Source organism: Sinohyriopsis cumingii, chromosome 18 (assembly GCF_028554795.1).
Source record: "Sinohyriopsis cumingii isolate HCF-2022 chromosome 18, ASM2855479v2, whole genome shotgun sequence".
In the NCBI taxonomy this organism is placed as follows: Eukaryota; Metazoa; Mollusca; class Bivalvia; order Unionida; family Unionidae; genus Sinohyriopsis; species Sinohyriopsis cumingii.
The window spans coordinates 87,817-115,756 of NC_142978.1; the positions used below are offsets into that span (position 1 = coordinate 87,817).

General features: G+C 36.2%; 1 protein-coding gene across 2 annotated transcripts in view; it reads left to right on the forward strand.

Moving 5' to 3' along the window:
* The first annotated feature begins 1,476 nt into the window (after positions 1-1,476).
* Positions 1,477-27,940, forward strand: part of LOC149775940 (uncharacterized) — a 32,595-nt gene continuing 6,131 nt past the window's right edge. Inside the window, exons 1-3 of one of the 2 annotated variants that reach the window (XM_089941041.1) lie at positions 1,477-1,507; positions 16,566-17,054; positions 25,746-25,921. In XM_089941041.1, coding sequence (XP_089797167.1) covers positions 1,492-1,507; positions 16,566-17,054; positions 25,746-25,921 — 681 coding nt within the window. In that variant the 5' untranslated portion in view covers positions 1,477-1,491. Of the gene's footprint in view, positions 1,508-2,097; positions 3,816-16,565; positions 17,055-25,745; positions 25,922-27,940 lie in introns of those variants that run through there. The other variant, XM_089941040.1, reaches the window with a different exon arrangement.

The window sequence follows — 27,940 nt, forward strand, 5'->3', positions numbered from 1 at the left end:
TCTCTAATTCAATACAAAGTCCTATTCAAATTGCCAGTTATTTCATCACGCGAAATAAAAGGTGAGAGTGTGTCCTTCCCATGTGGCCATATAACACAATTAATTTTACTATATGTTCTCTACATTTGTTTCTCAGTACTGACCTTTCCACTGTGTGACAATCAATACAAATCATATGTTAATCTAAAATACCTTCAAAGATGACTTGACGGTTAAGTTCTTGTCAAAGGTTGACATGCTCTTTTTTGAGATGCTAGACTGTCAACAGAGCAGCATGTAAACAGAACACAGATGTCGCTTCCGGATCATCACCAAGGCCTTATTACTCACTGTGCACTGTCGCCGAAATACACACGGACAACCACACCCTCAGCTTATATTCTCAAGAATAAACAATTACCTTTAAATCCCTACCAAAAATGCATAAATAAATCTCTTCTATCACCACCAAAATGAGAGAGGAGAAAATGTTCCAAAAATAGACTAGAACTACATTCGTGGGTACTGAAATGAAAGTAGTAATTGTGACCTGATTCCTTGTCCCTTCTATGTTACTCATCTGCAGCTTCCGCCTTGTATCCAGCTTCGGTACTTCCGGTACCCTTGTTTCCGTTCTCCGGCGCCTTCGCACTACTGCTTTTTCTCCTGGCCTTACGCATTCGCACAGCTGCCAAATCCTCGTACTCTCTCCGTCTTCTGCTCTCTCTACCGCGCTGAACAGAATACTGTCTTCTCACTGGCCAACTGAAAATAAGTTATTAATAATTACAGGACCTCATTTTCTTTTAACCAACGAGAGGACAGTAATCCATTCAGCGGGATCTCACTGGCATATTAAGCGGGCGCGATCATGGCCATGTCGAGCAGTAGCGTAGCAAAACGATTTGGCATTCCTTAAATGTATGATATTAAGTCAAACTTCTGAGAAGGATACACAGTTGAATGCCTAAGCTAAATATCCGCACCAAATTTATCAAGCTGCGCGAAGTGTAGCTTGAAAAAAAAAAACCCACAGCGTTTATTCTTAAAGGGTCGCGCGAGAAAGGAGAGAAGTGTCCTCCATTGCAGTTATTATATAGTACATTTATGACATGTCAATTGTAAGCAACGATACCAGCCCCTGTGGGCAAACACACACACATATATGGAGAGAACGATATGTGTTCTTGTGTGCGTCTGTGTGGAGAAATATTGCACAGTTAAACAAAAATAGTTCGTTCCCCAATGAGAATGGAATCCAGTCCCACATGTTGCAACACCCCTCGTCTTGCCTACACGCATCAACACCTATATTATTTTGATCAAGCGCACTTTCCCAAAGAATGATGGAGCAAAGTCGTGAATATACGCATTTATTTATATTAAGTACACTTGCTTGCCGACCCAGTAATTAACTCTTCTCTCAATACACATCCACTCCAGATTCCTCAGACAGAAATCAAGGCATATACATGTGTACGTGGATATATGCATGTACGAGAGTACTTTGGAATGCGTGTATGTATACGTAAGTATACATCTTTCGTATTTATCCATTGTTTTGTACACTCAATAGATTTGATTTGCTGTGTGTATTAAACATGTCACCATCAATGTTTTCATGAAATTTAATTGTATATGATTATATACTTGTTGATAGGCAATCAGCAAAATGTTAACTCTCTCTCTCTCTCTCTCTGTGTTACTATAATAGATCTAAGAAAACTGTAAGAAGTTGTCAAAAGTCGAATCCACAAAGTCAGATAGATTTCCTTTATATTTCAAAGCAATTTATTTCTTTTGAAACATTTTTCCTAATCAGTTGTTGAATATGTTTTCAGGCGTTATTAACGTAGAATCAATGTATCTGCACTATTATATGTTTTCATTAAGTTTAACTAATTCATGTGCATTAGTGTTCACACACTGACTGCAAAATATATTACCTATCTATGGGCCATTCAAATAGTCAAGAAAACGGTGTGGACCTACGGCTTTCCTCCAGGTTGTATGAATTCTCCAATCTACGGAAGTCAAAACTTCTCTTGCAGTCTCATTAGAGCCTGTTTATCACACAATTTACGTACGAAATCTTTTTTAATACTCGCCGCAGCCTTCAAAGGACGGCGGTAACTTGAAAGGGAACTGTACAAAGGCGATGTCTACAATCTTTTCATTTGACCTAATCTTTTAATACGCTAAACAAAGTCCAGTCAAGATTTCAGGCCTCTGTTTACTTATAGCTCTCGCTACCAAGGCTTAATGCGACCCTCTCAAACACGGCAAAGTTTATATGACTGCGAACTAAATCACCGCTGGTACAAGCCAGTGCTGTGGTAAAAATAAGACACAAGTTGAATTTACACCTGTGCGAGTCGCAGTCAAGTACGAATTGAGGCCTCACATAGATCAGTGATTGATATTTAATCTACGATGCATCAGCTATATTGTGATTGTTTGTAGTTCAAAAGATACCTGCGTTGCCGGAATACGGACGGTGTGTATGGCAGTCAACGATATCACTACACCGTGTTGACTTATTTATTATCATTCAACATACCTGATACTAGTATGGGTTTACGGTCATTTATGAATGATTCCGCCGCTAATTCGTGGACAACCAATCAAATTTCGTTTTTCTGAACTGGAGGATCACTGATTGGTGGAGCATAAATAATGTGATAATTATTGCTCTGTTATGGCAATCAGCTGAAGGACTTTTATGTTCGAGGTTTCTTTGATTTTTCCGACGAGTGTATAAAACAGATAAGGGTACAGGATTGTTGATAGAATGTCGACTGGTAACAGTGTGGACGGGTGTACTGTGCTTTTGTCGTCTTCCATAGTAAGGAAATTTAAATATCGTCTGCTTCTCGAATTGCTTGTTTATTTTTTGTTTGTGTAGATCTTAAAAGATTGCACAATCTGATCTCCACTCTGGAAAATATTTTTAAGTAGTGTTGTTGTGGTGTCGGTATATTGCCAGATGTGTGGACATTGCATTTAGTTATTATAAAACGGAATGTAAATACTGACGTAACTCTGCCATGACAATAAATTCTGACCAGAGCATTACATCTGGATAGCAGCCTGGTATGAAAATCAACAGCATTGTGCTACCCTACCAAAAGCGTTACAAGTTAATAGCGAAACGATCCAACTGTAAGCTTCCCTGAAGTGGGCAATTTCCAAATTGACATGTAACGCTATAGGCAGGCTGTATGAACAAAATGCTTCCATATAGGAGAAAATTACCTGTGTTCTATAAGCGTACAATACATTAAAATTCAGCTTGGTCTTCAAGTCCTGACATATTTGATCTCTTGGATTTTTCTCATTCTTTGCTGGGAAGGTCAGATAGGAACTGAAAATGACTTGCAATCTATTTCGCAAGGTTTTAATACTGTTCATCGAGTTTTTCACTTTTCTATCAATCCACGGAGTTTCGTTTATACATGATAACAGTTCAGAAAGGAGGACAGGGATATATGAACAAGCTTTCAAAACACGTGAGGACAGGTGGGCAACGATCGCATACGACTATGTTCATAATTTAAACTGCAAAGAAGTATTCTTTACAACATTCCGAGAGTGCAAAGACCTCGTTGAAATAAAAAAATTAAAGATCAACATTCACATTGCCAATCCATCGAAATTTGGCGGAAAATACCGAACGACTCTTCCAGACGAACAGTTGACTGGAGCAGATACTCACGATGCCGTCCTTGTCGTTGATCCATACCCAAACGCCAATTTCGGACACTTGGTGATTGTTTTCTATATAGATGAAAATGTTGCGCCCTTGGATTGCAAACGAGAAGACAGGATATATCTAGGTAAATTCATGCTTTCTGTTTTTCATCTAAGTCACATCCAACATCAAGTCCTCATTATTGTTTCTTTGCTTCATTCACACGTGATACTACATTCATGACTTGTATATGCAAGTCTGTCCTGCATGAAAAGTGATCAAGGTTCGCCAAAGCAGCTTCTTGGCGCTTCATGAAGGCCTCTGTTTGCTTTTGTGGGCGAAAAGGCCATATATGAGGTGTATGATCAGTGTATCCCCTAGGGGTGAAAGACTGAGAGACATACATCTCTTTGTGTCAGAACTGAAGGTCAAACTGAGTAATTAAAAAAAATGTGACATCAAAACTGGGGGTAAAATGAATTTTTTTTAGGGTCTCTAAAGTACAGATGAAGGTAAAGGGAAACACTGATGATGGTATTAAAGTGGAATACCCAGTGTATGTCAATGATTGACAGTGCAAATATTTACTGCATTTCATAGAAATATGCCTGAAGTACGCTGAAACGTTTTTAGAACATATCCAATTATAGTCTGAATATATTTCGATTCTCAATGTATAATACTTCATTCACGATCTTTACAAACTGCTTGTATATTCTGTCTTTATATCCATGACAAGGAAGATTACCTTAATTAACGAAGTTTTCTTATCACCAAGTTTAGTAAACGCTTTATATATATATATATATATATATATATATATATATATATATATATATATATATATATATATATATATATAATACACCAGTTGCTTTGCAAGATATGCCGCCCACCCCTCACCCCCCAAAAAAAGAAAGAAATAGAAAATGATATTGGGACTGCCCCAAAAGAGAAAGGCTTAATATGGAACTTGTGGGTCCCCAATGAATCTGCCCACTCCCTTCCCCATCCGACCCACTGGTTACTGCTACGTCGCTTTAATATTACCATTTTAGCAACGATTGTTGTTCATATCGATTCTAATTGCTGTGTTTCGTCGGACGAAATTTATAAGTAAGTATAGAAAATGTGCTGTTTCGGCAGTGCAGTTAGCTGCATCTGGTAACATAATGTTAATTAGCTAAATGCATTTCGGTAACCACTCCAATCTCTCGAAACTGGATACTTGACCTACATTTGACGTTCTTTTAATTTGCGTGCCGTGTAAAGTACTCGGAATGTACTATCAAACCTCTATTGACACCGCCAGAAACAGTTACTTGTTACTGATTCATATGCTATGGAAAGATGGGTTAGGTAAATATACGTGTTGCCCTATTTTGGGGATCAGTGAGAGGGTCGAAACCCTTTGAAATCAGTGATTTAATATAAAATACACAGGACTGCAGTTGAAATAAATTACATGCATTTGTATAAACAGCTTCAGAAAGAAACAACGCAGAACATACAACTAAAAGAAACACGAAGGAACCAACAAAATGTTCCGTTGCCGCAACACAAATTGATACAAAGATTGGATTTAATCAAACCTATAGAGTGAAAATACCTATCATACATAGATTTAAATCAACTTACAGCCAGTCCCGTGTGTGGATAGAAAGCTAGTCGGTGCATTATTGATGAAATGTTGTTGTTTTGTTTAAATTGAGTCTCGGGACTGGCAGTGTGGAATGGCTTAAGTTTCGTTTGATTTTCGTTTATGAGACGCTACGAAAATGATGCACGTTTCAAAAGGAATTTACTTAGACCTGTGAAATAAATGTTGTAGAAGATTTAAGACTTCATAAAAATTGGTGATAATTATTTTATCAGATGCATAATTGTCTGAAACTTAATTAGAGTACAGACTTTTCCTCGGTTATAAGTCGCGACAAACTGCAAACAGCACATATTTGTATATACTGTAGCATAATGCGCCCGTAGATCAGGGGCTATGGTATTTGCTCTTCTGATTACTCTTAACAAACTGCACAGACCTAGTTCGCTGGCGCATTAAGCATTTTACATTTAGACGACTTATTAGCGAACATATACGGTATTGCTTCTATGATCAAAACATGCATCGAAATTGTATTGAGCTTAAACGTACATTTTAGTCACTTTAAAAAACAGACGTTTGTTCTTATCTATGGGGATTTGTGTATCCGTGCCATATGGAGAGGGTAAAGGTTGTGGGAGCCATATAATTGCCCTTATACGTACATCCTTCACGTCACGTGGCGCCCATCGCATACTTCATTCCTGCTCAGTAACTGTTGCAAGACTTAATGTATTAAAAATATAAATTGTTTTAATGGTTTGCTTTAAGAATCGTTAGGTCCGAGAACATTTACTGGAGTTATGGTCGCTAGTTTACTTCAAACATTGCCCCTCCCCCCCCCCCCCCTGCATTATATTGGCTGGGTAATTCGTGGTGTCAGACTTGTTTGTTGTTTTGAAGCGCAAGTTAACTCGTGTCGCTTATATTCGCAGTGGCGGCTCCAGAAATCGTAGGTGGTGGGTTGGGGTGGGGCTCAATAAGTAGGTGATGGGTCTGGGGGACATCATTTCTAGAAGCTCCTGTATTTTAAGTAATTCCAAGATACAATGCTACACTTCTAATTGTAAATACAACTTACTTCAGAAGGGGGAGCAGAAGCCCGCTCGACCCTTCATCACGTCTCCGATCCGCCCTTGCTTCAGTGTATTGTACATTGATACGACCAAGAGTTTTACATGTTTATAGTTTGCGTGTTTTAGTTTTAACGTTCCCACCTTTTCTTTTATCGCATAATTATTACAGAAATAGTCTTAGTTTACGACTTTTATTCATTCAGCTTTTTTGAGTCGTAAATAAAATAAAATCCCATGAAATGGGGGGGGGGGGTAAATTTACACCATGACGCTACAAGATAAAACGCGTTGTATGACATATCACCTCATTTATACGAGCCTGAAGTGAAAGGTCGTGCGACAGACTAGGGGAAAACACATAATCATAGATTATATTGTCTTTTGAAAATGTACACGTCCCATTCCAGAACACCTTTCTACGATCATCTTTATTGCCGTTAGGTACATTATGCAATGATGAGATAGCGCTTGAATGAATGAAATAGGAATATACGACTGATTTCATGTTGAATTAAATTGTTTTTCTCTCAACAAACCTGCAGATGGACTATATATATATATATATATATATATATATATATATATATATATATATATATATACACACGAGAGAGAGAGAGAGAGAGTTGTAAATACTGTCGTCGGGAAAAAACGGCCTCTGCTATCAAACAGACATGATGTATTTTATATTGCTATAAACAAAAATTGGAATATAAACTTTCAACAGTCATGCATGCCAATCCCTCGCGATCACTGTTATTCAGGCAATACAGCTGGCATGCCCTTTGCTTTGGAACGGCATCATGGTACCCTTGCTATTGATAATGATGAGGCTGTTGTTGTCCTCGGCATCGCATACTTCTCCTTTTCCTGATTTTTTCTCTTTTTACTCTTTTACTGCGCTCTCTCTCTCTCTCTCTCTCTCTCTCTCTCTGACCCCTCCAATGGCCTAGTGGTTAGAGCGTCCGCCTCGGATGCGGGAGGTCGTGGGTTCGATCCACGGCCGAGACATACCAAAGACTTACAATAATGGTACTAGCAGCTGCATCGCTTGGCGCTCACGATTATGAGGTAGTGTTAGGTCTGGTCGGCCTGGTATCAGGATAATGTGATTGTGTGCGACATCACTATAACCTGTCACACTGCAGACATCGTAGTGAAATATTGTTAAAGCTACGTTAAGAATCCAAATCTCTCTCTCTCTCTCTCTCTCTCTATACCTCTCCAACAGCCGAGGTGACTCACTGGTTTGCGTGCCTTACTCAAAATCTGAGTTGATGCATGCGTATATATTTATTACTCTACGACGACCCTTGGAAGTGACCTTCTCTCGCTCCAGCTGATATCTATCGAGGGATCGATTCAATTTGTTTCGTGCGACAAGTTAAGTTGTGCAATGCTAAAGAAGTTCAGAGATCTATCTTCCATCAATAAAGTAAGCACTGGGCTTGAACACATTCGCACATTGTGACAAATGTGCTCATCTTCGCGTTCGTGTTTTATAGGCAATCTGTGACATTATTTGACAGGTGAAATCGCCATATTACAACTCCTTTGACCTTGTGGCAAAACTCTCATTTTACCTGACATAAAGTCGACACGAGTGTAATAGTGCAGTCTTATTGTAATTCCCTTCATAACACCTTCGCTCTTCGTTCTTAGTACACGTCAACGTGAGATTTGACTGGTTTCAAAATGTATCGAGCGCTCTGAAAGAATGACGTTGAATAAATCCAGCTAGAATCGAGAACAAATCCAGAGTTCCATAGTCACAAAGCGATTTGTTTACATTGCATTCGGCTCCCATTTGTGAATTCTGCAATTGCACTTTAACTATTGCGCAACTGCCTTCCTGTGCCTCGCTATCGTGATTACTATTGACACGGTTTATATTAAAAATGTCAGATTTACAACTTCATTTAACTATAGTACACGGCGTAGATAATGGCATAGTTGTCGTCTGTTGCATAGGAAGTGTGACTGAACCAATTACATTGTTTGGAGAATACGATTAAACAATGAAAGTGCAATGAGAGATCGTAGCCAGTTATCTTTCCAACAGGTGGAGCCACAGAAAAACCCGGCCCCGATATTTTGTAATCCTCGGAGTTTATCGTTAGCCAAATCAATCTATTGTTGATAACCTAGCGGTACATAACTGTCAGAACCACAATAATACATGTATCAATGAAAACAAATACTGTTTTTTTTTTTCATTTTTCTGGGTATTGAATATATATTATATTAGCACTACACGAAACTAAAATTGTTATTTGTTTTCTTTTTCAGTTTAAATAAAATAGCTTATCGTATTACTTTTGAACTATTTATGTTCCAACCTCTAGTGCCAACCTAGCAGATTTACTTGTCCGCTGATTAGTGTGGCTTTAATATTTAAAAAGACTGACTAGTGTGACATATTAAAAATCTGTTAAATAGTAGTTAAACATGGCATGCTGCAATTTACAGTTAAGTACATGGAAGAAAAAAAACGTAGATAAATAAACACAAAAAGTGTCATTCCTTTTTTCTCACTCATTACAAGACAATTAATTTATGTAAAACAACTGTGGAAACAGTTTTATATTTAGACCAAACCATAAACGAAAAGAAAACAAAAGTGAAATATGTGGTCACTAAGATAAACTTGGTATGAATTTATAATAATTACCTCTATGAAAACTGCTCGGACTTGTACAAATAAAAGAATTAAAAAATGAACAGGGGTATGTATGGTAATCAAAACCAGTCCCGTTTTAACATATTACATCTTAGACTTAGTTGTGAGAAAAACGAATATAATATTCTAAATCTTATTGCACACTGTCATTGCAAAACTGAATTAAACACACCAAGAACTTTATTTAGACCAAATTAATTTCGCTCCTTTTGTCCCTTCCAAGTAATATTTTAGATCTAGGTTGCCTAAATAAATAAAAAAATATAATATTTAACTTCTAGCAAATCTGACATTTATCATTGAACATACACACATGTACATCTCTACCTCTGTCTGTCTCTCTATGTATGGGCTTAATATCAAATTAAATCCATTTTTAAATTAAGAAATGTAGTCGCCATAATAAGGTTAATAATATTCTGGTAGATTTTTAAAAAAAAATTCTGGTGGATAGCAGCACTAACATAGCAAACTTTTTTTCACTTATATGACTTATGAAATACTCGTCAACGACGACATCTTTGAAAAACGTATTGACGTAGATCTCCAATGTGAGAATAAAAAGAAGTTACACGTGCATGCAGTTGCATGTAATGCAGATATGATATTACCTTAAGAATATATCAAATATATGTTTAACGTAAAAAAAGAAATGTTCAGCGAGAATCTTGTATATTTCCAAACTAAACAGTTAAAATAGTTTCGAAGGAAGTTCAGAGTTTTGACTGAATTACCTCACCAAGTAACTATCTAAAGAATTATTCAGAATAAATTGCTACCTTGTCTGTGAATTATATGATATTAGGGAAATGAATCGGTTGGAAAATGATTTCAGAAAAGAATACAAAGTTAATTTTGTCAAAATGAGTATTTTAATTTTATGCAATCAGGAGAAAATGTGATTTTCCATTTGTAACTAAAATATTCCCACCCTGCTCAGTATTTTCTTACCTATCGATTAACTCTTTATTTGGCAAAGATAACTTACACCGACTTTAACGATCATTGTCCATATCATTGAGACATTTTGTAAAGCAAGATGAAGATGCTATCTTTTTATTGCTTGTTTATTAAGTAGTAAGTATACCGGAAATAATCATGGACATCTTTGTTCCATACTGCCACCTATCGGGAATACAACTGGCTATGAACCCTCATTGCTGATCTTTTCACGAGTCGGCACAGGGGACTGTACCAGTTACCGCGGAGGTGCAAAGCGGGTGGAATTAAAAAAAAACAAAAAAACGCGATGTCCAGAACTATTGTGACTATGAGTCTGTTTCGCTTTAAATTATATTATAATTTTAGCTGCCATCTTAATATATGTATTTGCATTTCCGTTTTCTCGTAATATCCAAAGTTTGTAAGTTAAGGATTGTTCAGTATTGGCGACTGTGGAGTAATTCGTGTTATGAGCTATCGTATTTCGCTCGCATAACAAGAGGTGGCGACACCTTTCATATCTGTGTTCAGGAAGATTGGTACGTATACCACCCATCCAGAAAATAATGATTGCTATCCGATATCAGACGAGTGCCGTGTTTAAAGCGCGTATATATATATATATATATATATATATATATATATATATATGAGAGAGAGAGAGAGAGAGAGAGAGATTTGTTTTGTCTATAGCAGAATCACGTGCTGTACATCAGTTGCACATCCATGCATTTTTCATGTGTTTGGACATGGCTTTGGACGTACTTCATTAGTATCATCGTTACTTTAAAAGATGTAGAACATTCTTTGCTATGCAAAGATAAAAGCGTGGTTAGAACGACTGTTTCAGTGTCTTTATGTCATCAAAGGTACGAGATAAATAAGTTAGCGTAAACATCAAAGTCACTCTCCACTCAGGTGTGTTTGAAACTCGAGACTTTTATGTAATACGACCCTTGTGCGTAATGTGGTGTCGTCGCTGTCTTGTCTCCGGTAGCGGTCTCTTCAAAGGATTTCATAGTTTATTTTTTTTTCTTCTCTTTTCAAACTTTTAAATTTTACAGCAAACGCAATACTATCATGATTTATTCTGCAGTAATGCATGTTTTAATAAATTTTTGGCAAAGTGTGCTTGAATATTTTTGTACTCTCAGACGGGATTGTATCGTGTTCTTCTGTGTTGGAGATAACATCGGTATCTGTCACGGTTATTGTCTATGGCATGATCATTCGGTGTTAAGAGTCATTGATTCTTAGATAACACGCTTAAAATCGCGGATAAAACCAGCTCGTCAAACAAAAATCACTTGACACCTAGTTAAGTCAGGAATAAAGTCTTCAGAAGCAAATACACCCCATTTAATACAATGTGTAATGTTTATAAAATGCTTTAAAAGTGTACTTAAATATTTATCACATTTTATTCGTATCACCCTATACCTGTTTAAATGGAGATAATGGAAATTACATCATTCAGTTTTTTTTTTACCTTATCGATAGATTTTTTGTTTTCTTTGATATTTCTCATGAAAAGAACCTCTCTTAACGTACAGCATAGGCAAATTAAACAGTTCAAATGCAACTGAATCTGGGACTCGAATTGGCGCACACATACACAAACACACATGCATCAATATACAGTCTCTTAAATAATAATAATACTAATAATAATAGTGAATAACAAGGAAAGACAGTGATCAATTTGTCGTATTACTTAAAAAATATGTTGTTTGAAGCGTTTTTCATTAATAATTATATCACTAATTTTACTGAAAATAGTAAAATTGCTTTATCAACTTTATGAAATGAGAGAGATAGAGATTCCCATTATCAAACAGGATTCTTTTGAATGCCTTGTATCTGTACAAGCCAACGATGGTATCACCAGGATTGTTTACCTGTTTTTATTTATTTAAATAAGTTGAATGGCAAAAAGTTTCCAATCGGTCTTGCGTTTGAGTATCTGCGACTCTGCTCTGGAATTCCAGTTCTGAGTTCTTGTTTTTCATGTCTCGAGTTGTGATATTTGTTCTCGCCTCACCGCTTCTTTATTAAAATTTGTATGAATTTATTTTCGCTTGTTACAAATCACTCTTCTTCCCCATCGTTTTTACCCACCCCACCCCACCCCTGTCTCTCCGTTTTATCGATTGTGAAATTAAAACAAATCATAATTAATTAAGTGCCACCGAGAACATTTTAAAGATGGAAGAACTCCTGCCCCGTATTTTTTATTGAAAGGCTGGTTACATGTTTTGATCAGTTCATGAGCTCTGTAATTTTCGAATTCTTGTTATGCACTGTGCTCATTGCTTTGGTGGGACTCAAAACCACTGGAAAAAAAATAATAACGAAAAACACACATCAAAGACATTGATAACGTTCATTTACTCCGCGGTTTCCGACGCTCGACCCCGACTTTTCGGGCTTTCAAGATTTATTTGATCAATTAAAAACAAATCTTCAAAAAAGAATTTGTTTTCTTAAAGATTGGCGTGTACAGTATTAATACAGTTTCGACAAATTGCCCAGATAACCTCATATTGGCATCAAAGGCACGCCGCTTCGCTTCATTTCAGGCAAGGTGACTTGAAAGGTTATTTTATAAGGCAGAACATAATATTAAATTTTTTAATTATTCCTTAGTGCATAAATGTCGCATTAATCTCCGTTATGGCTAACCCTGTTATAAAATTGATTTAATAATCATACGTACAATATATTTTATTGTTTGATAAAAAGACATTTTTTCCCTTGTTTCGAACGATCTCATTTTCTTGTGCTCTATCTTTTAATTGTATTGTTTCAAGTATTTTTTCTTTTCTTTTAAAGTCTTGACCTTTAGATGGAAACATTCAGCTTTAAATAGACGCTCAAACGCACAAAAGTGAAACCCGAAAGAATAAGTAAAGATTGTAAAGTTACCTCGTAAATTGTTATTTAACATTTATAATTTTTTCAGAGGTGGATATTTTTAAAGAATTAAAGGTTCATATATATTTAACACTACACATCAAGCATTTTCTGCTAAATTTCTTAAACTAGAGATTGTACCCACGGAATGCTTGTGAAGTATGGCTGCCAACCAAGTAGTAATACGGAGATTTTGTTAAAATGTTGTGTATGTATATTGTTTTGAACTTAATTCTTAAAAAAATAATTCATTGTATATGCCTTTACATAATTTTGATATCGTTGTCTTATATATGTTTCAATGGGGTTATTTACCAAAATGTTTTGTTCAACGTTTCAGTTCTGCATTTAGAATTTTGCTTTCTAATTGGCAGAATATAGTCACTACTGTACTGATGTGCCGTTAGACTCTTAAACATACATATGTACTCAGTGTTGAGAAAACAAATTCATTTTTTTCGAGAAACTGGGATTATAGGGATCTGAAAGGGGCAGCACATGAGCCACATGAAGAACAAAAATCCTTAAATTTCTTCATGTTCGAAAAAAATACTTCAGATTCTCTTTATGACTGAAAATACCCCTTCAATTTTTCTTCATTCTTGAAACAACAGCAATGGTCCAAAACGTTTATTTTAAATAAGCGTTAGGTTCACGTGATGGACAAGACTTTACAGATAAATGATATCTTATTAATTATAAATTATTCTACCTCTTATGGGGGGGGGGGCATCGGATATAAATTATAGTAAACATTTCGTGTCTCAGGCTTTGCTTAAAATACCTGTTAAATATAAGTGAACGTTAATAAGCGGAACAATTGTTGGCGGAGAGTAATGAAAACGAAATTAACTAATTTTCCACATCAGTTTCCCAATTGAATGTGGTTACAATTATCATTCCGCAGTTATTATGTGTTGCAAAGAGACCTTGGTGACCCTTAGAAAGAACTTTGTGGTAGGTAAATCATGAATAAAATGAACGTTGTGGTATGGTAATAATGAAAAGTATTTGCTTGAAATATTAGCGAGTTATTCTGTCAAATGCATCATTAAACTGTCGGCAAGTTTCTTTATTGCACCTTTACTATAACTCATAATCTTGTGTTGCTCAAATGTGCGGTCACACAAACGAGCCATTATCATTATTATGCGTACCTTAAAATAAAAATCATGAAATAGAAAGAGACTAGTATTAGGTTCGTGTTTGCATATCAACCTACTGCATTAGCAGAAAATACATTTTTCACCACATCCTTGCGTTCGCACATCTGTAGGTCAGTCCGGAATGAGTTTTAGAGGCACGCGTCAAATAGTACGTAGAACCATCCAAAATGAGTTATCGAGCCATGCATCAGCACATCTGCAGGTCATCCGGGATGAGATTTAGAGCCATGCGCCCTTAAGTCTCGGTACAACCGGAACTGGTTTTGGAGCCATACGTCCGCATGTCTGTATGACCATCTGGAATGAGCTTTAGAGCCATCCAGTTTTACATACTTTATCATGGTGTGTGTGTGTGTGTGTGTGTGATTGAAATTTTTAACGTAGCTTCAAAAAATTTCCAGTCATATCTCTACGATGTCTGCAGCATGGCAGTTTATAGTGATGTCATGCACTGGGACATCATGCCGCAGAAATGTAGCATCATGTCCCACTGACACTAACCTCTTAATGGTATTTTTAAAAGTCTTTGTAATGACTCGGCCGGAGTTCGAACCCGCTACCTCCCGTATCCGATGCTGAGGCTCGAACCACTTAGGCCATCGGAGCGGTTCACTCCACACTTTATCATGGATATAAGTCAATGACCAAATTAGATTCTCAAACCATTACAGCAATTTTTCCACTTTAATACATTTTTATAACTTTTCGTATTATTTGAGAAAAACTTGTGAACATGATTAACAAAATAATTTCAAGAAAAAAACCCAACTCAAACTGGACACGATAAACACGAACATTCAGAAGGTAGAGAAATTATATTGCATGTACATGTAGATGTCACAGTCAGACGTTCAGGTTAATGCTAGATCTTTTTCAGTTTATCTATCTATTTTTGTCATGTTTTGGAATCCGACTAGTATAGGGGAAAAATCACCGTTAGCATGATTAAGTATAATCATTTTTTTTAAAGTTTAATTTTGATATGCTTCTTTTACTATTTAATCACCCATATGGCGTTTTGGCTATTACTGGGATCAGGAAATTTAGGCCCTTTGAAATAAATTTATTTAAATATTACATTTTTATTTATCATCGCTGCAACTTTCAACACATGCATTCCTAAATCAAGGCTGGTATTGCAACGTGTTGTACATATTGACATGCGCATCATACACGCACGCACACAGGTAAAAAAATTGTACTGCTTGAATCTTTTTGGTCCTTGTTAATTTCAATCTTAATGGATATTATTTACTTCACGTGCTAATCGTGTGGCTTTTAGAGAAATAGAGTTTTAATATTTCGTTAAAGAAAATTTACATTTTTGATTCTGATTTTGAATATATTTCATTGACGCAACTTTCTATGTAAATTTCATTGCACTAGGTTAACTTAGAGATATAACAAACCAGTCCGCATTTATGAAATGAATTGATAACAATTAGAACTGGATATACTTTCAGAGACCTGAAGAAATATTTAAAATGTAATCTGACATCCAAACTTTCAAGCACTCTGATCATGTAATTATACAAATATTGTTGGAATTTTTCATTCAATGATACCCGGGATATGTATTCAGGAATTCAACTGTCTCCCTTCAGCGAGCTAGAACGTGTCAGATTACTGCAATTTTGAATACCAAATTTGCTGATAAAAACCGAATTGTCTGTTCAAGTGCTTTAAATGGTCAAATCACGAGTCGATTATCTTGCTAATTGGTGAGACAAAAAGACGATACCTAAGTCAAAGTAAACGTGTCGAGGCGCCATATCTGTCTGGTCAACGATTATAAGATATCTCTTTTATTCAATGTCGTACTTCATTGGGAAGGTTTGTATCAGAATACCCGAAGAGATAACGTATCTCCTTGGCTAACACCTCGTAAAAATATTACCTTACTTTTGTGAGCGTTGTGTGTCGTTTGAAGTTACTACGAGTTTCATTGCATGCTTCAAACCCTCTTAGATTTTGGTTGAAAACATATCGTAAACTAACGGCGGTCAGCTGACGTATTATATGAACTAACGAAATGTTTAAAACAAGCGTGTACATGTGTGTGGGTGGGGGGTGTGCGGGTGTTTACTTGTAATGCCTAATGGGTTACAAACCTATTTCAGATAGATTAAGATCTTTACCGTATTCTATTTCATCATTTGTTTAACTGTAACTTTTTCATATTTTTAAAACTAATTTGAAACCAGGAGTATTTTATTTTTAGCAGTTTCAAGATCTTTTGTAATGAAACAAGTCGACTACAGCATCTGAAATATCGAACAAACTTGTTATGATCAGCTTCACACAGTAGATTAGCAAGATTCGTAAACAACATAGCGGGTGTATGTGACGTAATTAGAAAATGTTCATATCGATCACTAGTTTTGTGTGCGTGTGTGTATGTGTGTTTGTGTGTGTATGTGTAAACAACCGAACACGTCCGTCTGTCGGAATGCAAACATCCGTAGATATGTTTCTGTACTACAGGAAGTATTAGCATTCTCGTGTTTGCCTTTTGCAGGGTCCAACGAATGTATGACACTAGCCTTGCGGCGTCGATGTAAAAATGCATTAGAGAGGAGGTCACGCAGACGGAATTTTGCGAGAAGGTGCGAAATTAACTTTCTTCCTGTGGTGCATTTTGACAAAGATATGAGAGATGAGATGTATATGGTAAGGCGTGAAAACCAATTACAGTGTATTTCAGATATTCCTGGTTTTGCCAGCTGCCCTGAATTAAGAACAGTTAATGAGACGGCGGAACTTATTTGCAACCCGATCAGAGATAACACTCAGAGGTGCTCTACAACTCACGAGACGGTGCATACTTCATGCCGGATATTTGAAGTATGTGACCAGGCTGTGATTTTATCCGGAGGTTGGAATAGGCAGACCACAGGTGTCCGTCATTTAAGAAATGTTGAATTGTTTTATTGGACATTGAGAAAAAATGGATTCAAGAGGAAAAATATAAAAATATTCTTCGCAAATGGCGTGAGTGGTGTAAAAGGTAACTAGAAATGTATAATTTCACTTGTAGTTTTAATAAATATGGGTAGTGTCGTATTGATGTAGTGATTTAATGATATTTAGAATTTTAAAATTCAGCCTGGCTTTTTAAATTTTTTTAAATAATTATTTTAAAATTTCAGTGACAGCGTATTGTTTTCATTCACCTTCATATTCGGCCAGACTATTCGGGGCTACTATTTCGGTGTTTTTCGATGTGAACTGCTGATGCAATGCGTATTTTAAACTTATTTTCAGGTAAAATAAAACTCCTATGACATGAAGCACACGAATTCTGCCAGATCTTGTAGTACGTGATTATATATATATATATATATATATATATATATATATATATATATATATATATATAGTATATATATAGTACTTATAAACGGAGTAACCAACTGTAGCTTTTCTGCATATCTTTCCTGAAGTACAAAGACATATATAAGGAACGTTCTGCAATCCTATGAGACCAATAGGTTAAAACGTATTTGCGTGATTTTGATACAATCAACATCAATGTTCGCTTTGTTAAGCCCCAAGTAATACGTTCCTAATACAAAAATTGCTTTCTCTAATGTACTACTTTATGATAAAAAGGCACGAAAGTAGCCAATTCCTTTAAATTTGCAAATTAAAGCCTCATTTCTCAGATATGTACCAACATAATGTATACTTGCACTTTGTTTATAAATACAAGGGCTGTGATCTAGGTAAGTGAAATTTATTTCATTTAAATCGACTTAACCTGCTACAGCTATCAGACCAAGTGCATTCCATCAAGATTCTGTTGTTGGAAATCGGCGCCGCTCGCGATTCACAGCGAACGATGAAAGGGATCCGGGACGCATATATCAGATTTAGGAATTGTACAGTCATTCCTGTATGCAACCCAATGCCGGAACCCCAGCGGGTGGGGTGGGGATGGGGGAGTGTGGGTCTGATGGATTAGAACTGTTACCTGAGATAGGTTTTCAAAACGTTTGAACAGCACGAGAAAGTATCTGTACTTTGACTAAAACATGTGAATTTCCGATGTTTGAATGCTGAGGAATACCGATGTTTGAGCGCAGTTGAGCCTCGACGTTACGTATAACTTGGTCGTCACAAGACGCGTACGTCAAACATACCAGACACGTCCGATCGTGTAAATATTATTTGGGGCAGTGGCAGTTTAGGGTCACTTTTAGATCATCTTTCCGAATAATCAAGTAGCTTATTGTATGGCGCTGTATCTTAAATGATGACGGTATTGTTTTCTGTTTTACGCTTTGCAAAACCCACTCGGTGAACTGGGATCAAACTTGATCCTCAGGACATTCTCTTCCAAAATTATATTCTTGGTGTTCTCACTGATAACGAAGTGGCTTCCATAGCAACCAAAATGGAAAAATACCTGTTTTCGACCTCAACTGCAGAAAGGTGTCATTTTTGCTCAGAATTATGAGTGTTTCTTACCATATCCTCTGACCAACTTTAGTCTCGGAAGGGCTCCCCTAGCAATGCGCGATCACATTCTTTCAATTGCAGCCCTTCCCCCAATCAACGGCTTGACCTTCAGATCATCCAGCTTGAAGCCATTCTTTTAAAATTGATCAGACACGTATGACTCTTTCTGAGTATATGTTCTGTAAAAGTGTTGTCTGGGGGACGTTATTGGCAATGGTTTGTATTCCATAGAAAGCTTGCGAAAACCACATCTGCAATTACTTTAGAACTGCCTAGCCAGTGTAGTCAAACGTAACATGAATGTTTATTAGAACACAACCAATTAAAGATGTGACAAGGTGGCCCCCTATCACTGGTGTGGTTTCCACAGTAACCAGGTGGATAAGCTTCAGATGCTATTTTTATTGGAAACTCTACAACTTAGTTTCTTACAAACCATATAGTTGCCTCTTAAAATAATGTTTGCCAGATGAGCGATATCAGGGCCATGACCCACTTAGTTTAAAAAAATATTTTCCCAATTGATGCCACAATTGACATATCCTAATTAGTGACTTCCCGTAAAAATGCGCTTTTAGTACAGTGTAAGATATCTGTTAAAAATAGAAGACTCGCTTGCAAAACGGGCGAAGTGTCTTTTGTCCACCGTATTTACTGCAGCGGAACATATAAATGGACAATATGAAACAAGATTGATTAAAATCAATATAATCTTCTGAATGTTATTAAAGGTTTTCTTAATTAAAATATTCAGTTATTATTAAGTTGACGGAGTTTGATGTTTTCAGCTAGACTAGAAGTTCAGACTGGTTCAGAAGCTGATTAAGCACTTGCTGTTCTGTTTTTGTTGGGTTTAACACAATTTGTCAGCGCAAGATAGGCTATATATTGCAGCCAGTATAACTGGCTAAGGAAGGACCTGGATAAATGCTCGGTAAGAACATATCCAAATTGGCCGAGCCCGAGACTCGAACCCACGCGGACAGAGGTGACATGGCAGTGATTAATAAAGGCGAAATCTGTAGATCACTCGGTCTCCCATGACCACGCTGTCATTCATATTAAATTCACTCCATGCGCTGCACATTTGATTATGCAGATGCTTTTTAAAAATAAAAAAAAACAGCATCCACGTTGAAAGGGGTGGAGATAATTGATCCGCAACTCAAGCTGGAGCATTAAACATGTCCATCTTATAAAACTTTATTGTAAGCTGCTGTCAAGCCACTCTGGACAAAAAAAACAGAGGCTTTTCTTTAATAGAGGAAATCTGGAAATGACCGACCATGAATATGCAATATTAGACTTGTCTTTGTTAATGTAACCTACTGTCAAGCATGAAAAGAATTTAATCTAGAAAATGGGTTTTCTGTAGCGCACCATCTACGTGCACATGCCAGTGGCAGCTCAAGGATTTGAAGCGCCCGGAAGCAACGTTCTTTAGTGGTGTTCGTACTGAAGTACCAGGAGGAACTGTTCTATATTGGGGCCACTACTTTGCTACAGAAAACTGTTGTATATCAGCTTTCAGTTTCCCTTTTCTCATTCCCTCTTTTCTAAATCCAGGTTTTGCAAAGAATTAAGTGATACACTAAAGTGAAATACCATGAAAAGAGTTTCCAATGTCGCCCTGGGGAATTTTCCCCATCCTTCTTGTGCCACCACTAGTATAAGGTATCCAGTAAAATCAGGGCTAAAGATGTGTTTGATGGTTAGTGTTTGGTGGCAGGGAAAGGAAATTAGTGTATTTAGTTGCGATGCAACTGAGGTAAAGTGCCTTTTCCTCGGGCCCATAATGGTAGTCAACATGCGCTAATCTTATAATTGGATTTGAATCCGCAGACATTCGGTCGCTACTTCGGCTCGCTAACCAGTGAGCCACCGTGTCTCCTGTCACAGTTGGTTGCCGTTTATAAAATGCAGGAGGGAGCAGCGGGCATCTTCGACATCCACGAACTTCCATTGATCAAACTTTCATAATTATTCACACAAACAGATGATTTAGTTGTTTGCTATCCCTATATTTCCAACAGGTTCGACGATAAATATTTCTGGCAATATCAACCATTTTTCTTTTGATTGAGCTCTTTGTCATCGTTGGTTTCTCTCATGATTTTCTCGAATTCTTCCTCCACCGAATATACTAGCAACCATATATAGCCTATTCATGGCGTTAGAAACCCTTAACAACCAAGCACAATTGTTTATGAGCTGTGTTGTTCAAATGATTGAGAGTTGATTAGAAATGAGGATAAGGTAAGAGAAAATGGAATGATTCCACATGTCTGAAATATATATCAGAAATGCATGTCGATCTGAAACTTAGAAAGAACACGATAAACCCTCAGCTATTCTTAAAAGTTTTGTAAAAGTCAGAGACTGAAGAGATAAGTGAATGTTTGCGCGTAGTCGCACACAAACTGATCAAAATGTTACCTTTCAAATATACGCGATGAACCCATTTTTACTGTGGAGTATGAATTCATAATAAGATAAAAATTTATTTTAGTGAAAATAGGCGAGAAAGGCTTTTATTACACAGTGAGCATTATTTAGTAAGGTTTAAACATTAATAGTTTTATTTATAGTATAATAATTAGCGAGTTGTGTTTTCTGCTGGATCCGAATATTATATCTATTCTTTATTGCGGTACGTGAAAATTTCTTTCTGACCTGACAGATTTGGACAAAAAACAGACGGGGTGAGCAAAGCGGATCCAAATTATGTTGCCTTCCAGCGAGGCAGGGCTCAAATGTTTCTCTCCCAGCCTCCCCCCCCCCTCCGAAAACGCACCCGCATCTCCAAGATGAACAAAACTGTCGGTCCTCTAGTTGCCAAATTATTAGAGAGGTTACGAATGACATTTTATTTTTCTGAAATTATCACCCAGTTATGGCGAGATTAAAGTAGCACGCAACGGAAGGTCGATCCAGTAATGTCAAATGACATACGAATCAAAAGCGACAGGGCTAAAGATTAATGATGTAATCTCATGGTAAACAATCTATAGGGTCAGTAGCTTTTATACTGATTGACTTTTCATTTTGAAATCAAAGGAAGCATCGTACATTTCGATCACTTTTTTGTTTAGCAATGGATCAATGAATATGCCCAAAGGCATTTGAATGAAGGGAATATACGTACACCTTCGAGATTCAGATTGATCTGGTGATCGATTTTTCCTTATGAAACACATATATGGTCTCCTCAAAGTCTCTACACATTTAATTTGGTCGGCCGTTCACGTGCACGAGTTCAGTTAACAATAATTGTCGGGAAGATGAAAGGAATCAAGTTCTGTATAAAACAAGTGTAACTACACGATTGCTCGTCAATAAAACCAGTAAAGAACAGATCAAAGGGCAAATAGCAATGATGTTTGCTTTGTTGTTTGCCAGTTGTACGTTTCGGCCTTTGAAGATGACAAAAGACTTTTTCAACCTCAGGGATATTATCCCGGATGTGTTTTAAAAAAAATAAACTTGACAGTCGCAACGGAAAAACAGAGTTTCAGTACATAATCCATTTATTGTAGATTAAAGGATTTATTAATAGAATGTTAACAGCGATGAGACAAAGTTTAGGTGCTCTGATGACTGAAGAAAGAAAGTAATACATTGCGACATTTATGTATCAGTGATATATACACTCAGATAAGCTTTGATCGAATTGTATGTAGTTGTTGTGACATCCATTATGTCATGCAGCTGTAGCCAACGGCCACCGTGCAACAGCAACGTAAAAGGAAAAAAATAAAATTGGTTTGGTCAGTAATTAATGATAAAGACTTGTCAGATAATGTTAATAGAAAGGAAGATGGACAACTCAGAATGTGGATATTTAGATGCATCAATCTACTCGATTTAGTTCTAATAGAATAAAGAGATTATGTAGTTCTTCATGTCCTGTCACTGACTTATGACCACCATTTCAAAATAAGGGAAAAACTCATTTCAACAAATTTTTCTCGAAAACAGCAACACAATGTGAGCAGATTTAGAAAAAGAAATCTTGGCATGAAGCCCTTCAAAAGATGTCCATCCACCGTTAAATATAAACACAAAAAGGATACATCATCTTCCAAGATCTGCTCAACTTAACTGAATTTAAAAAAGACGTATTTTACCATGAAGCCTTTAAAGTTTGTTTAGCTGACACCAATCCAGTATCAAATTTGGTCGACCATACTTAAAGTATGAAAAGCTTTTGATTTCTTTTCAGGTACTGCCCAGCAGAATCAACCATTAACCAAACTTGAAAGAAGGCATTCGGGCCACAAAATATATTAAATCTATTCAGATGACGCCAATCAGAATTAAAATATAGCAGCAGTTACCAAAAATATAAAAACTAAGAGATTTTTGAAAAAGACATTTCTAAAAAATTAAAGAAATATTTGATGAAAAGATTCGTGATATGAACATTTTACAACTTTATAAAATAAGGCCAATTCACCAATACTAAATATAGAAAGCTTTTATAAGTCTGCTTCTTCTTTTTCAAGAAATAAATACAATGCAAATAAAAAGCAATCAACAGAACTCGACTAATTTGAAGGAAAGCTACCTGGATTTGAGGTTTTACTTTGTGAAAATGATGCCGATCTGCTTCTAAATATGTCCACCGTGAATAAAACTTAAAAAAACTTTTCTCATTCAGAGCTGAGTTTTCTACAAATTATTTCGATTCCGCCTTCAGATAAGGCTATCGTTACAAAAATTGCAAAATAAAAATCGTTAAATTGCTTCTGTACAGAAAATGAGCACAGAACATGCTCACGTTTAATGAAATCTATTCTGGCACAAGTAGCTTTTAGGTTCATACAAATGATGCCCATTTCCTGTTTTATATGACCGCCGTTACTATAAATTTAAGATAGTTCAATGACTTCGCAAAAATCACGCAGCAAAATTTCACCAAAGTTGACTGAAAGCATCCGCTATCGTATAGTTTGCTGCTACTAAAGGCAAAAGAACTTTTAATAAGTTTTTGCAAAGAGTTACTTAACATAATTTGATCAGATTTAACAGAGATTAAGTTTGTTTGACGTTCACTCACGTTTATAGAAATGATATTGATCCCCATATCAGATATCGTGCTTGTTACTGCAAAAAGACAACAACTTTACATGAAGAAATTGCTTTACTTGATTTGACCTCCTGGGACAGAGGACACCCTGGCACAGAGGACTTTCTAGATTTGGCAAATAATCTTGAATACCATCACATATGGATGAAGGTATAAATAAACGCTCGCATTTTGAAACAAGTGTGTGCTTAGCATGCAGTCAACATCGTTGGAAGACATTTTATTTTACAGGAAACATCTCCCTGGTCCAGATTTGTTTTACCAGTCGCTTTTGCATTTGGGTATTGGGCTGATGTCAGGCAGGCGATCTTGATGGAGATTTACCAGTAGGAGTTAGTCTGATTTCTTTTTATTTATTAATCCCATAACGTCTATTCCTAAAGCGTTCAATCTCTTGTGTCAATTCGTCGGTTGCCAACTAAGTTACTGTGTCAGTTCATCTACTGGCAAATCGTCCGCTCTGCCAAGTCGTCATCTCCCGACGGGTCTACAGTGCCAATTTGTATCCTCCCAGATCGCATACCGTATCAATTCATTTTTTTCCAACGTAATAACTGCTTAATGTTCTATTTAAATAATAGCAATACTTTTTACTTTCTTTTATTGCGAAGCATTTTTTAGTAGTTAAAAACAAAATCTTGTTGCAGATGTGTCTGATTTCTTGTTACTTAAGGTTAATTTATACATTGTATTATCAACATTTTGAAAAGTAAAATCACATTTAATCAGCCAAATTAGTATGTTTCTCAGTAGACGAATAAATTTCATAAATTGACACTTCCATCATCAAATATACTTTCCAGGGAATTAAGTGCCGGAAGATTTATGTCTGTCTTGTGCGTGGACAATTTTGCAGTGCCTGCTGAAATTTTACTTTATTCCGAATTTCCCATTTTGCGTTTTCCAGTATCTGAACCTACTAAAGATGCAAACACTAGTTGACCACTTTGTTTTTCACACACTGCATAAATGTAATATTTTAATAAAGCGTTGATATGGTTATATTTAAAAATTCGAAATAAAATAGATGGACGTGTTATGAATTGGCAAAATAGAATATACTCATCTGAAGTGTGTTTCTTTCCTGGTCCATGTACAGTTCTTGCATACATGGTTGTTCAGAAATGACGTTTGCCTTACTTAATGGTTTTGTATCGAAGCTAGTTCACTTCAACCTACGTTACATATCACCCCCACCCCCGCAAACTTCCTGTAAACTTTAGTACGGAGGTTTAGGTTGCACAGTTGTGGTGTTCAGAGAGAGAGAGAGAGTACGGAGGTTTAGGTTGCACAGTTGTGGTGTTCAGAGAGAGAGAGAGAGAGAGAGAGAGAGAGAGTATTGTAGTATAATCATTGAAACTGAGACTGAATTCAACTTGTAGATTATAATTACTGCTACGTTTCATGTTTTTAAGTAATTTTACAAAGTTGTGCAATTATTCCTTGCCTGTACTACAGTACATGAAGTGTGAAGCTTTAGTGAATTCCATCAAACACTGCATCAATTCCACAAACATTTACAAACTTAGAGCCCATAGCTCAGCTAGTTGCTAGAAGTCCAGCTGGATTCACGAACTTGGCGAATTGCTCTTGTTACAAAACGTTGGGATGAACGAGTACTTTCCTCTACCTAGTTATGAACTGTATGTATTCCTATACCTAGTTATGAACTGTATGTGTTCCTATACCTAGTTATGAACTGTATGTGTTCCTATACCTAGTTATGAACTGTATGTGTTCCTATACCTAGTTATGAACTGTATGTATTCAGAACTTCTTAAGCATACTCCCGACCTAAATGGTTGCGAGAAGACTCGGTTTGAGGAGAAATATGTTTAAAATACGGGGAAATTGCGTTCATTAGTGCTTATGTGTATGTGGTTTTTAAGACTATAATTGATTTAGAGCTTCACCAAAATGCTAAATACTTGACAGAATTGTCTCTAGAATTGTTTCGCTTACTCAATAAACCGTCGCGTTCTGGTAAGCATTTAAGTATACCAATTGTGTATACACCTTCAGTTCAACGTAACAACAATTTACCGTTACTAATATTTGGCAATACAGTACGTGTTTGATATTTTCTTTAATGGATTGTACATATTCTTCAAATGACCATTTTTATGCGGTCGGTTTTTTTGTCTTTAGTTCCAGGTGAAGACCCTCATCAAGTACAACCGGCTGCCCTCAAACTGGCTTTGCGATACCACATCCAGACCTTATGTAGCTCGCGTCATTGTGTGGATTCCCTGATGCTCTACCTCAACAGCCCATCCAAGAGTGATGGAACGTCTCTTCTGTGGGACATCAACAACGATGGTATTGTAAGTAATAACAAATTACTGATTTTTACTCGCAGTCACTCGAAGTTTCATTAGGACGCGAGGGAAATCGTTTTGCAGACGTGTGAATTCAATTCCATGATATTTTAGGTTGTCTCTACAGACCGCTCCACTATGATGTTTATATGCCACACATCACAGTTAGGTACCACAAACGTGTCTACAGGTGCTGTTCACAGTGTGCTCACTTTCTTTTTGTTCAGGAAATCTACTTAAAGGCAGAATTGTGAAGCTGGCCGCATGTACCTATACAGGTAAGAAGTCGGGTCTGGCTATCAAAAGAATCAAGAACATAATTGACCAGGCGCATATTTATAGATTTATTTGTTCTGAATACGAGGAGAAAATAACACAGCTGAGTTAATCCTACTTTTTGTACTTTGATCGAGTCTTCAAAGGCCGATGTTCCATTATAAAAGTGACCAGGATGTCTTTTCCTGGAGGCTAAATTCAGCTGTCGTGTATACAAGTTGCTTCTTATTGAAATTTAATTGGTTGTTAAAGGCTAAGGTTCCAGTTATACTTGTAAGCGGGCTATCCTTTCTTTCTATTCAATTCGCGCATGGCCGAAGGAACGAATGCAACTTAAAACCACATCCAGTCAGTCTCATTCGCATTGTATATACTTCATGTCCAGCATGTTTGCTCCTAATTGTAATTTGTTTGGCTGTTTTGTTTGTCAAAAAGGCCAGACACAATGATCGGTATGTCCAGCTTCTCACCTGATTAATTACCTATGCATTGTACATTCTGAATGGCTCAAGAAAGGGGCTACAGTTCCACGTTTCAGATCAGGCAACCAATGTTAGATTTATCAACACTTGTTTAACATGTGTATATACTAAATCTTAACTTGTTTAACATGTGTATATACTAAATCTTAACTTGTTTAACATGTATATACTAAATCTGAAGTTGTTTAACATGCTTATATACTAAATCTGAAGTCGTTTGACATGCGTATATACTAAATTTGAACTTGTTTAACATTTGTATATACTAAATCTTACCTTGTTTAACATGCGTATATACTAAATCTGAAGTCGTTTGACATGCGTATATATTAAATCTGAATTTGTTTAACATGCGTATATACTAAATCTGAAGTCGTTTGACATGCGTATATACTAAATTTGAACTTGTTTAACATTTGTATATACTAAATCTTACCTTGTTTAACATGCGTATATATTAAATCTGAACTTGTTTTACATGTATATACTAAATCTCAACTTGTTTAACATGCGTATATATTAAATCTGAACTGGTTTAACATGCGTATATACTAAATCTGAACTGGTTTACCATGCGTATATATTAAATCTAAACTGGTTTAACACGTGTATATATTAAATCTGAACTTGTTTAATATGCGTATATACTAAATCTGAACTGGTTTAACATGCGTATATACTAAATCTGAACTGGTTTAACACGTGTATATACTAAATCTGAACTTGTTTAACATGCGTATATACTAAATCTGAAGTCGTTTGACATGCGTATATACTAAATTTGAACTTGTTTAACATTTGTATATACTAAATCTTACCTTGTTTAACATGCGTATATATTAAATCTGAACTTGTTTTACATGTATATACTAAATCTCAACTTGTTTAACATGCGTATATATTAAATCTGAACTGGTTTAACATGCGTATATACTAAATCTGAACTGGTTTACCATGCGTATATATTAAATCTAAACTGGTTTAACACGTGTATATATTAAATCTGAACTTGTTTAATATGCGTATATACTAAATCTGAACTGGTTTAACATGCGTATATACTAAATCTGAACTGGTTTAACACGTGTATATACTAAATCTGAACTTGTTTAACATGCGTATATACTAAATCTGAACTTGTTTTACATGTATATACTATATCTGAAGTCGTTTAACATGCGTATATACTAAATTTGAACTTGTTTAACATGCGTATATACTAAATCTGAAGTCGTTTAACATGCATATGTACTAAATCTGAACTTGT